This window comes from Bidens hawaiensis, unplaced genomic scaffold, assembly GCF_021521415.1.
Source record: "Bidens hawaiensis isolate Kalapana, Puna unplaced genomic scaffold, B.hawaiensis_p1.1 tig00025840_1, whole genome shotgun sequence".
In the NCBI taxonomy this organism is placed as follows: Eukaryota; Viridiplantae; Streptophyta; class Magnoliopsida; order Asterales; family Asteraceae; genus Bidens; species Bidens hawaiensis.
Genome location: NW_027505061.1, coordinates 122,643 through 135,105, shown reverse-complemented (window position 1 = coordinate 135,105; position 12,463 = coordinate 122,643). Strand labels below are relative to the sequence as shown.

General features: G+C 32.6%; 1 protein-coding gene across 1 annotated transcript; it reads left to right on the top strand.

Annotated features, from left to right (window-relative positions):
- Nucleotides 1–395: 395 nt before the first annotated feature.
- Nucleotides 396–10,172, top strand: LOC143610365 (serine/threonine-protein kinase STY46-like). The gene is made up of 15 exons (XM_077084865.1): nucleotides 396–889; nucleotides 1,847–1,961; nucleotides 2,159–2,310; nucleotides 2,611–2,683; nucleotides 2,981–3,091; nucleotides 3,167–3,217; nucleotides 4,147–4,274; nucleotides 4,351–4,458; nucleotides 5,472–5,545; nucleotides 5,703–5,878; nucleotides 6,036–6,131; nucleotides 6,223–6,303; nucleotides 6,371–6,421; nucleotides 6,510–6,650; nucleotides 9,778–10,172. The coding sequence occupies exons 1-15, from the start codon at nucleotides 708–710 to the stop codon at nucleotides 9,805–9,807; spliced, it is 1,569 nt and encodes a 522-aa protein (XP_076940980.1). The 5' UTR covers nucleotides 396–707; the 3' UTR covers nucleotides 9,808–10,172.
- The last annotated feature ends 2,291 nt before the right edge of the window (nucleotides 10,173–12,463 follow it).

Sequence of the window (12,463 nt, the reverse complement as noted above, 5' to 3'; positions counted from 1 at the left end):
TAATAACGACTTGGTGTTTGTGAGAAAAAAGGAATGATGTTGTGCATTGTGGGAAGACAGTGCAACCATCGGGACTAGTGAAGGAAATAAAGGTGCTAGCTTACATTTGGATTAAAAATAGGGGAGAGAAGAGAGGCCTTACATGGGAAGATTGACGCCGGTTTAAAGTTTAACTTGTTTGCGATGGTTTGTTTTGTATTGTGGTTTCTTGTTTGTTGGTGTTTTGATGATTGATGCTTGTATTATTCCTAACGGCTCGCTAGTTCTAATATAATTTTATTGGTCGTTAAAAAAATAAATAAATAAATTCACATGTGACAAATAAATAAAAATCTCGGTGAAATACTGAAATGTCGATAAGATATGTAGTTGTAAACGAGGCCGTGCTTATTATACTTTCACGTCAACTTCAACTCTCTTTCTATCCACACTATTCTCTCTCACACACAAACACCATAAACACACAGTGACGTCTTTCTCTTTTCTCTCCAAAAAGCCTACCATTTCCCCAAACACTTTCCATAATCCTCAATCATTCCGTCACCTAACCGTCAAAACTCACCTCCGTTTTCACTCACGGCGACGTAACCGTAACGTTTTCCGTCAAATAATGTTATTGATTGTGTAGATAGATATGTAGTAAGTAATTAAGCGGTTGTGCATTTGAAGATATAGATATATACGTACTGTGATAACACGATTAGGTTATGGATTTGGTTGAAGGAGTCGGTGAGAGTTCATCGCCGCCGCGGAGTTTCGGAAGCTTTACCGGTAATGAAGTGGTGGATGATGTGTTTAATCGCTTACTGGAGATAGGCAACGAAGATGCTGCTAATTGTCCTGAGTTTCGGCAGCAGTTGGAAGCTCATTTCAGTCGGTTTCCGGCTAGGTATATAAGTTTGTTACGGATTTTTTTTTATCAATTTGTTGATGTATTTAATTATTTGTAGTTTATTACACTGCGCGTGTGTTTAAGGATTACCGGTTTAGGTTGAAATTGATTTTGTATAGGAGAATTTGTTTTGGTTTTCGATGATTTGAATCAAATTCAGTGATAATTTGTTTATATTATGACATTATTCTAATGGAGAGTGTGTTTGTATTCCATTGCAAATTAATGATGTGAAAGGTGTGGTAGCATGTTGATCAATTCATATGAATTTAGGAAATAGTGTGATAGTATGTTGCAAATTAATGCTGTTAATTATTCCGAGTTTTGCTAGCAGGTGGAAGCTCACTTCAGTCGGTTTCTGGCTAGTTACAGATTTTGTATCGATTTGTTGATAGCGCGTGTGTTTTCGTAGCACGATTTAGGTTGAAGCTGATTTTAGATAGGATAATGTGTTGGACTGTTGGGAACGGTTTTGTGTTTGCATGATTGGAATGAAATTCGGTAGTAATGAATGTGTGTTTGTATTCAATTTCATTGTTTTTGATGTTTTGGAATTGAATTTTGATTCTATTTAGGGGGTTCGGGGTGGATAGATTAGTGATGTGAAAGGTGTGGTAATATGTTGATAAATTCATATGAATTTAGGAAATAGTGTTAACCTAGATTCTAGATGATAGAAGATCAAATTTTATGTGCAAATGGTAAAGGGATGCTGTACACTGCTTTTGGTGGTGGGGTTTCAATACTAAGTCAATTATTGCATAGTTAAAATTTTGTTTTGATCAGGAAGATTATTGTGAAATTGTTTTTTCACCAAAATTGGATATATAATCAATGATATGTTTATGTTAAGTATGCTTTTAGTTCATGATTTGTATTCATTTGAAATTTATGAATTATGAGGGATTATATGTACTAAATTACTCAAAATAGTTATCACTCTTAATGCATCAGTTATGCACTGGATGTGAACTTGGACAGAGCTGAAGACGTGCTTCTGCATCAGAAGCTACTTGTGCTTGCAAAAGATCCTGAGAATCGATTAGTTTTTCATGTTCGCCTTTTGGAGGTAGTGATTCTAGCTTTTTTAGTTAAGGTTTCACAATACACTATGAATGTTATATTCCTCATTTGTCTTACCAAAAAGAAAAGTAAAAGTGTATAGTATTCTGTCTGTAATCTTCTTGTTAGTTGTGTTTTAGCATGAATACTGTTTGCTTTATCTTCTACCATTTCTAAACTTGGCCCTAAATATGTGCTTTGTAGAACTTTTGGACTAGAGGTGATGATGGTGATCAACAAGAATTAACAGAGGGGGGTTTTGAGCCTTGTTTTAAACTTGAGGACCTAAATCTGGAGGTCAGAAAAGGTTGTATTGATAAGGATATAGAGAATCTTGAAGGAGAATCTTCTAGAAGGTACTGTGTATGAGAGTTTTGGTGTATGCATTCTCTTACTGTTCACTAATAGTGTTGTTCTTTTATTATGTCATCTTCAATCTTAAGGGGTTTTTTGAAAATTACAGAAATAATTAACCTGGTTTAGGAGGTACTTTGGAATCTTTATATACTATATATACATGTATAAAAACACACACACACATATACATATAATGTTTTTGGTGTTGTGTGTTTATCTTTTGTTGATTTTTTAATATTAGACTCATAGATTTTTCTTTATATGAGGAGAATAAATTGCCATGCCATGAATATCTGCAGAGTGGATATTCCAGATATACCAACTCATGAAGTCATATTTTCTGCTATTGACAAGCCTAAGCTCCTCAGTCAGGTATCTGGGTGAAAGACTACATGTTTTACTTAAATCAGATTTTTTCACTGCATTGACATTTTTGCAATTTAGCATTTTGTGTGCCTTCTTTTGATCAAATTTCCTTAAAAGCTTTCATGGGTGACTCTTATTTCCCATGGTTATATCTATCTAGCATTTGATTAATTTCAGTTTGGAAGTTGAGTTAATAATGTAATTAGGGTATGAAATTGAAGTATTAAATGTTAAAACACATCGTATCTGTTTCTTGCTATGTTATAAAACACGATCATAATTTGTTTCTTTTATTTGTTAAAGCTTTCAGCTCTGCTTTCTGACATAGATCTCAACATCCGTGAAGCACATGTGTTTTCAACAACTGATGGTTATTCTTTGGATGTATTCGTGGTGGATGGATGGCCCTTTAAAGTACTAATTATGACTCGTTTTATATTGTTTTATATTTAATTTTTTACTGAGCTGGTTTTTTAATGTTATGGTCAGGAAACTGAGGCTTTACATGAAGCAATGGAGAAAGCAATTGCTAGAAGTGAGGTACTTCATTTCTTGCCATCTTATTTGTTGTTAATGAGTTTCATTATAGGTCGTAATCATGAACCATTCTTTATATATTGGGTTGATTTGAGCAAACATAAGTTGTACATGGCTTCAGTTGGGTCACCTAAAATCAGTCAGCGGGTCAAATTGGGTTAGCACTACCATGACATTTTTGTCTCTACCACTGGCACCGCCGACGCAGCTGACACTGCCACCGACACTGCTGCCGCCACTGACCTGCCATTTCCACCATCGGCGCCTTCACCACTATATCCAGCACCGCCGCCGCTCCACCACCACTTGAGTAGAGACTAGAGACAGTCTAATTTGTACGTGCAACGTAACAAGCAAAAATGTTGACTTATGTATAGATCATATAACTATCATATTTAGTAGAAGCCATTTGGACAACATGGAAAAATACAAAATAATTTTTACTTCTCAGCACCAACACGTATGTAGTCTATTTTTAACCATATTGGTAGCTTTTTTCTATAATTACTCATTTGAATCACTCCATTTTGGCCAGAACCCGCTTTGACCCGAACCAAATCGATGTTTTTTTTAATGACATGATTTGACCTGAACTCATTTTGCTTAGAACCCATTTTGACCTGCACCCGACCCGCCAGTTTGCTAGGCCTACTCCTTACTCAGGATATAAATGTGCTTCTAATAAATCTAATATATTTTCTAAAATCTATCATTTGCAAAATAATGATGAATGGATTCTTTAACATTTGGATATACCAATTTTAGTCAAGGAATGAACCTACATGAGCACATGGAAACTTGAATCTCCTTTGCTACATGTCTTGGAGTTTAAAACATGCTTGTTAGTTCTATGATGTAAATAAGCTCCTAAGTTCTCAATAGCATTATTACTTTTGAGGGTGAAAAGGGAAGAAATTGTTATGTTCTTGTAGGGTTCGTGGTCTGGTTCTTCACATTTCAAGTCAGCTGTAGAGAAGGAAGCTGATCATGTAGATGCAGAGATAGATAGAAGATTACTAAAGATTGGGGAAAGAGTTGCATCGGGATCTTGTGGAGATTTGTAATCGATAATATTTTCTAATTACAGTTTTTGTTAGTATCTTGATCTAACTTACTAGTAATATGCTATTGGATAGATTTCGTGGAGAGTACTTGGGTCAGGATGTTGCTATCAAGATTCTTAGATCTGAACATTTAAATCAAACATTGGAGGATGAATTTTCTCATGAAGTAGCCATGCTCAGGTAGTGTTCTTACTATAACTGAGGTTACATGCTATGACTTTAGTGGTTATACTTGAATTTACCTTCACAGCACAAATATATAATATATTTTTACATACCACGTGGCATTTAACAATTCCACCATAGATAGCAGTTGTCATAAGTTGATTCTTTTTCATATGAGGCGCTAGTGTAAACGTGCTGAGTTGAGCCCTAGCCCGCTCAAGCTCGGCTCGTTTCAAGCTCTTATGTCTATAGCTCAGAGCTTGGTTAATACTTTTTTAGGTTTCAACTTGCCTCATTTATTTTTTATTATATATTCAATTATTTTATTTACAAAATAATGTGTGTGTGTGTATGTACGGGAGCATGATTATTTCAGAACTTTCAAATAATTTAAGAACTTTAAAAACTCTTCAACAACAAATCATTATATATATTTATTTTATGTATATTTAGTATTATTTGAGGGTAGTTTTGCCATTTATTATATGTAATTTTATGATAACATGATAACATATATCTAAATTGGTTATAACACATGTAAATTGGTTATTACACATATGTAAACTTGTGATTACATATATGCTGTGAAGGTAAATTCATTTATAAATGTTAAAACTACCCTTATATATAATAAATATATAAATAAAATGATTGGTTGTTAGGAATTTTTGAAGTTCTGGATAGATCCAAATCGCACGCGCGCATGTGTGTGTATGTGCATGTATTTATAGTTTTATGTGCCATACCAAAAAAAGTTTAATTTATATGTATATAACAAAATATAAATTATTTTGTTTTTATTTTCACAATTGTATTTTTGATAATATTTGTTATGTAATTATATATATGTATAAATATCAGGCTCGTTTAGGCTCGCGTGCCTAGTCAAGCCTGGTGTACTAAGGTCACGCTGATTAAACGAGCTCCAATTTAGGCATGTGCTTGGGATTTGAGCTTTTAGCTAGCCAATTTTGGGTACCTCACAAACAACTAGGCTTATTAACGCCCCTACATGTGTGTCTTTGCAGGGAGGTTAAACACAATAATATTGTTCGATTTATCGGTGCATGCACAAAACAACCTACTTTGTGCATAATAACAGGTAAAAACTTCTTCAACTCTCTTTTGCTTCCATTAAACGTATTTATTTTTTGGATTGTTTTATACTTTTATTACCTGGATAGTTGCAAATTCCTTGCTAATGCTTGATGCAGTCAGTATTGATGTTCTTTGAAGATATATAAAAACTTGTGGTGCAGAATACATGACTGGAGGGAGTCTTTATGAGTATCTTCATAAAAACCATCACACATTGTTGCTTCCCCAGTTAGTCAAGTTTGCTATAGATGTCTGCAAAGGAATGGATTACTTGCACAAAAGCAACATAATACATCGTGATCTAAAAACTGCAAATTTGCTCATGGACAGCCAAAATGTAAGTGTTACATTATTCATCTCTTAGAAATATTTTGAAGGATGCACTTAGCTTCCTTCACCTTGTTAAGTATTATTATTATTATTATTATTATTATTATTATTATTATTATTATTATTATAATATTATTATTATTTTCTTTTCATAAATATCTTAGGTTGTAAAGGTAGCTGATTTCGGGGTGGCTAGATTTCTGGGTCAAGAGGGTGTTATGACTGCTGAGACTGGAACATACAGATGGATGGCTCCCGAGGTTTGTAAATTCCTTTAGTTCCCCGTTCTATGAACTATCGTTTTTTAGATTTTATTTTATTGTTGTTTGCATACATTCTTTCTGTTTGCAGGTTATAAATCATCAACTATATGATCAAAAGGCTGATGTTTTCAGTTTTGCTATTGTTTTGTGGGAGCTTGTGACAGCTAAGGTATGCATATATTAATATCTATTTACTTTCTTATAGATATAAAACTAATAAATATTTGATAATGTAGATACCTTATGAAAACATGACACCATTGCAAGCGGCATTGGGAGTGAGACAGGTCAAGACTTTCCACATGTTTAATAATTATAATAATAATATTAATATAGATGATAATAATAATAATAATAACAACAAATATGGTGCAGGGACTTCGTCCAGATGTTCCTACGAATACGGACCCGAAACTGGTGGAGTTGATGCAGAGGGGTTGGGATTCTGATCCCGATAACCGCCCTTCATTTTCTGAAATCAAAACTGAACTTGAAGGATTACTCAAGGAAATTCAGGTAAAAACTTTTGGAACTCTTTGTAATTATTACTTTATTCATACATCTTCTACTTTATTTATAGGGGGGAAAAGTGAAAAAAAATAGTATTAGAAAATCGACGGTATGGCCACGCTGACCATAAAATGGACTGTCATTTGATCATAAAATATGTTTGAAATCACAAAATGCAACTTGAGCTATTTTAGATTTTGAAACCAATAAGAGAGTGACACGTAATAGATGGAGAAAGTAATGCAATATGGCATACTTCCTCTTTCGTGATATTCTTTTAGCCGGTCATTATCATATATCATCATCGTACTCAGTATATCCCACCAATAGCAAAGCTATGGTAGGGTCTGAGGAGGGTAAGATGTAGACAGCGTTACCTCTCTACCCCATAGGGATAGAGAGGCTGTTTCCTGTGAGACCCACGGCTCGAACTTGCATCAAGCCTTGGACATAAGGCACATAGCACTCAATCATCGGGACACCGGCTGATCGGTGCATGCACCCTTGTCTTTCGGCTATCAACGCCACCACATGATGCCTGATTAACCTTCCGCCACTTTTAACATTATTTTCACGAGATTAGTAAAATAATGTCAAAATTAGTGCAATTTCACTTTTACCCACCCGAGAGTTCACACATAAATAACGAGATTTCTAGTATGACATGTGTTCATATTATTGGTGTAGACTGTAGATCGCTCCATTTTCATGTTCTTGAATTTCAATCTGCTTTTCTTTTTCTTTTCAAATAGCCATTTGATATTTTAAAGGTCCACTCCCAAATAATATCATGTCAATACTTGTTAAAAGTACAGAAATAATGGTATGCTTCCTTTACAGTTAAATAAAATAACCTTTGAGAAATAGTTTATTTTGTTATTGTGCTTGTATTATATTCCAATCTTTTGTTACAAAAAAGGCCTACATTTTTGGACACTTTCTTCTTTAGTAGGAAAATAGGACCAGCTTTGGTTGGGAAATGAGGACAACCTTTAGTGGTCAAAGTTTCTTTACCATCTGTATTTAGCCCAAAAGAAGGTCTATTGATAAAACATTTAGCACTTAGGTGGCACCATAGTTATCAAATGCCATAGGCGCTAGGCGCAACAAAGCGTGGGCCTCAAAAATAAAAGCGCACTTAAATAAAAAAAATCGCAAACAAAATTTGTAACGAAATCCTCAACATAAAGTAACAAAATCACGTGAAACCCCAAAATAACCAAAAGCATAATCCTCAATGTTTGAGTCCATTCAATAGGTGCTTAACACCATCGGTTTATGCATATTATTTCAACTTCACAAGGAAATTAACCAAAATTATACAAAAGTTTAAAATGAAAATGAAAACGGGAAAATCATTTTATGATTACATACATGATTACTTTTTTTTATACGATTATCAATAAGATTCATAAAGGCCTGCGTTAACCAATTTACAATTAAAAACTTCAAAAAAATACATTACTTAAACTTAACATATTCTAATTGTTCTATTTAAAATAATTATTTCTTACAAACACTTTTTATTTCCACCACATAACTTTAACAAGCTGGTTCATAATTCAAATTCATAACTTTAACAAGCAGGTTAAAGCAAAGCATCTTTATCATGCTTCTTCATCATAGTTAACATAAGTGAAAACATACTAACTTATGTAAATCTTGTTCTTGCTCTTGCTTTGTTTTGTGATATGCATAAGTAATGGTTGTTCATTATAAAGAGATAAGAGAGATATCAGAGTTAATTTTGTTAATATGATGAATTTTAGGTAAGTTATTTAAGACATAAATCAAATAAGATCAAGATAAAAAGAGAGTAAAAAAAATAGGAAATTGCCGACTTTCCTCCAAAAATAGCGCCTTCTATCATGGTAGGCATGTGACCACCGACTTTGCCTAAAAAATCGCCTAGGCGCCAAAGCGCAACGCTTTTAATAACTATGCATGGCACACATATTTGCCGGTTGACACGAACACGACTAGTTTATCTATCAAACTATTTTTGTATATTAAGGGCATCCGTAGTTAAAGTGAAAAACGTTGCGTCATGTAGACATGTTATGATTAAATAATGTTTAAACCAATTAACTAGATAAAAATTAGAAAAGAAAATATCAATATGTGATTGGCTTCTTGACCAAACTCTCCACAGCGCGTTGTTGGAAAAAAAACGCTTGACGTCAAAACTAAAGGAAAACACCCAACTCATGGGGTGGGGACGTTTAAGGCGCAAAAAGGGTTGGGCTAACGCTCCACTACGGATGCCTTAATACTCTAAAATTGCAAATAGGAAAAAAAAGGTGTATGATGCCAATTTCTAAACTTATAAATTTTGTAGCTAAAATAGAACCAATGGGTGTACCAGCTAAATCTTTAGCTGAAGCCAACTTGTTTAACACCCTAAAAGATAGAATACAATAATTGCTTAGCATACATTAGGTAAAAAAATACTTATATTCATGAAATCGATCCATAAAATCACATCCCAAGATTTCGAAATCGTCAATGCATATCCTATTAATCATTGGTTCCCGAAATAAACAGTTTTGGATCGTTAATCGATCATTTTTTACTTTTCTTCACGAAAACCGTTTTTGAGCGTTTTAGTTTTTTGGCTAAGCGTTTTAGTTTTTTGGCTGAACGTTTTAGGTTTTTGGCTGAGCGTTTTAGGTTTTTGGTTGAGCGTTTTAGTATTTTTGCCTTTGAGTGTTTTTGTTTTTGCCTTTGAGCGTGAGTCGCGTACCTATCGTACGTTAAACAATTATTGTATAGTAACCTCACCCATAACATATAACCAGAATATATTGCCCATTGAACAAAAATATATTATCCAACAAAAGTATAAAAAAAACATCAATAATATCAAGTTAGCGGTTATCCAATATTCCAATATCAAAAAATACACACTCCGAATCATATAATACATGTGTACAATCATACAAAAATAATAAATTAGTTTGTGGTTTTTTTCAACCATAGAAACAAGTTTAATGATTCACCCTAATTCTACCAATCGGTTTATACACTAATAATTCAAAAAACAACATAATTATTCGTTCTTAATCTAGATCAATAAAAAATATTTTATGTAAATATTGTAACTCATTATTTATAATTGTGGTTTCACTGACAGGACTCAGGCGAAACACCGAATGGCAAGTAGGCATGTTGTACATACCAAAATTTACTTCTACGAGCATCCGTTAACTTTCCTCGTTCTAGGCATGTTGGTCTTTGTTTCGTTATCTTTTTAATCAGTAGCGCGTGACATTGCTCATTTGAAGAGATTGGATATTAGGGGTGTACATATGTGATGAAGAAGAGAAGCAGTGTGAATGAATAGATATAAAGCTGTCTAAAAGTGGATGGGTGCTCAAGTCATACATATCTGATTGATATTGTGTTTCTAAGTAACAAACGGACTTTCATAAATTTATTTTCAAATTTCTTTTTATTTGTGCGTTTATTTATATTTGTATTTTGTAGATGTTTTGATCTTTATAAAATGCTGAGTTTGTAACTGAGTAGGTGGAATCAAGATATCCTAAAAGTGTGAGTTAATGATACATAATTGTTAAATAGTTAATAGTGTTATATTTTTATGTAACTATTAAAATAAATTAATAAATAACCATTTTTTAAGCATTTTCTATGTTTTGACCTCTATACGATGTTTTCCTTAATAAGTTCCAAACATTTGTTTTTAGAATCTAATTATCTGCTACTCTTTTTTCCTTAGAACATGAGGGATTTTTAAGGAATATATGAAACTATGTCCTGCTTTTGTTATACCCTCATTTGAAAGAAAAGAAGAAATTAGAAGATTCTCTTTAAACAAAATACACAAAAGAATTGTTTAAATTCGATACATATACTTCAGTTAAACGAGTCATATGTCTTTAACAGTACATTTTATGATTATAATTGGACTTCACATAAAATAATTATAAACTTTAAACCTATTTTTAGACATGAGCGTGACAAGATTGGAAGGCTATTATTGATTGTTTTGATAATTGTGAGACAGAATTTGTTGATAATAACTCTGAATAATGCACCGCTAAATGACGTTGCAATTGTTTTATTTTATTTTATTATTTTTAAGAAAGAGCATACCAACTTTATATGTAATGGTAAGTATCTTCATGTTATGTGTATTACACACATTATTTACTTGGTTGTACGAGATTGATTGAAATCACGAAATGTAACAGTTGAGTGTATCTACAACACAGATATATCACACATTCACTAATTAACTAGGCACGGCACCTTTTATTTTTTGTTACAAGGAAAAAATCAAGTCAGTTCTACTTATGATATAATGTTAAAAGAGCTGTAAAATTTGATAACCTTTTGGCCTATTTGAAATTATATCTGTGAATAAAAAAAAATGAAAAAAATGATTTATTAAATTGTGTCCTGATGTGTCTGGTTTGTGCAAGATAGTTTGTGGAGTTACTAAAAATCTTTGAATGTACAACTATAAAGGTTATGGGTCCTAGCATATCAATTCTTTTATGAAATTATGGATATTGATATTAATTTACATAATTTGATGAAAGAAGAAAACACACTTCATCCATAGACAAATATGATCAGGCAAAGGTTTGATAAATGTTGGGGAGATAAAGATAAAAAAAAGTATATTTTTTCTTTCTTTTGTCCATAGACAAATATGAAATATGTTCAAACCTAAGATTATCGAATATAATTAAAAAAAAATATTTTGAATAAAAATGTGATACAAAGAAAATGACTAAATGAGATGGTTGATGACATGATTAACCAAGTCAAGTTTGAATTCGTTCCAAAAAAAAGAAGGAAAATAAAATTCAAGATTGAGTTGTATTTATTATATGAAGAATATGATCATGTTTTGCATTTATCGGTAAAAAGATAGTTTTGAACATTTTTAGTTTTTTACATGGCAAGTCTTTTCTTGATGTATTTGATAACTAGTTTAATTAATACGTTTGATAACATGAAGAATATAGAAAATACCTCAAGGATGCTATGAAACAAAACAGTTTAGGGTTAATATGAAGGGTTGAGCATTGCAAAATGTTTTACTTTTTCCTTGTACATGTTAAACGAATATTTAGCTGCACTTTTCAATTTTATTTAGATATTTTGCAATTCCGGGTTCAACCTAAGAGTAGGTCCTTGTTACAAGTGGTCGAATATTAGACTCGCTTAGAAGTTTAATACCTCCACTTGTTGAAGCACTAAATTGTAAATATGAATGGTTTTAAAGTCATGAACGGACGTTATTGACACCGAGGATGTTATGGAAAGTATTACTTTTCTAGTTTACTAACAAACGTGGTTAGTTAAATACTAACATGTGTTGAGTAGGTCATTTTTTAGCAGTTATGGTATGTAACAAGTAGAAGCAAGACTCGAAGCTCAGACCACTCCAAGAGAAAAAAAATGCATTTTCCACAAGATCAACCCTTTGAAGGTTGTGATGTCATTGATGAGGATGATCTATTTGGTTTATACCATTTAGGTAAGTAGACTCATAAGTTTAAATTAATGAACTCGAATACGAGCTAGAAATGCTAAATATGTTAAAAGCATTAATTTTAGATTCATATACTTATAACTATTTAACCCGAAACTGACCCGTTTAACTTGTGTTTCTAAACAAGTCAAATGGCTGAAAAATCCGAACATGTTGTTTGCCTAAACATGCAGATTATATATGGTTTGTGATGTCTTGTGTAATCTTCTAATTGCGTTAATCACTTTTGTGTTGAAGTATTTCAATGTATAATGAAATTGGGTGTTCTCAAAAAATACCAAAGACTGTCATT

Excerpts from the sequence above, each read along its gene's own strand:
- LOC143610365 (XM_077084865.1), top strand. The coding sequence starts at position 708 with ATGGATTTGGTTGAAGGAGTCGGTGAGAGTTCATCGCCGCCGCGGAGT. Across the intron at positions 3,218-4,146 it reads AAGCAATTGCTAGAAGTGAG|GGTTCGTGGTCTGGTTCTTC; the intron begins GTACTTCATTTC and ends ATGTTCTTGTAG. Across the intron at positions 6,304-6,370 it reads GGGAGCTTGTGACAGCTAAG|ATACCTTATGAAAACATGAC; the intron begins GTATGCATATAT and ends TTGATAATGTAG.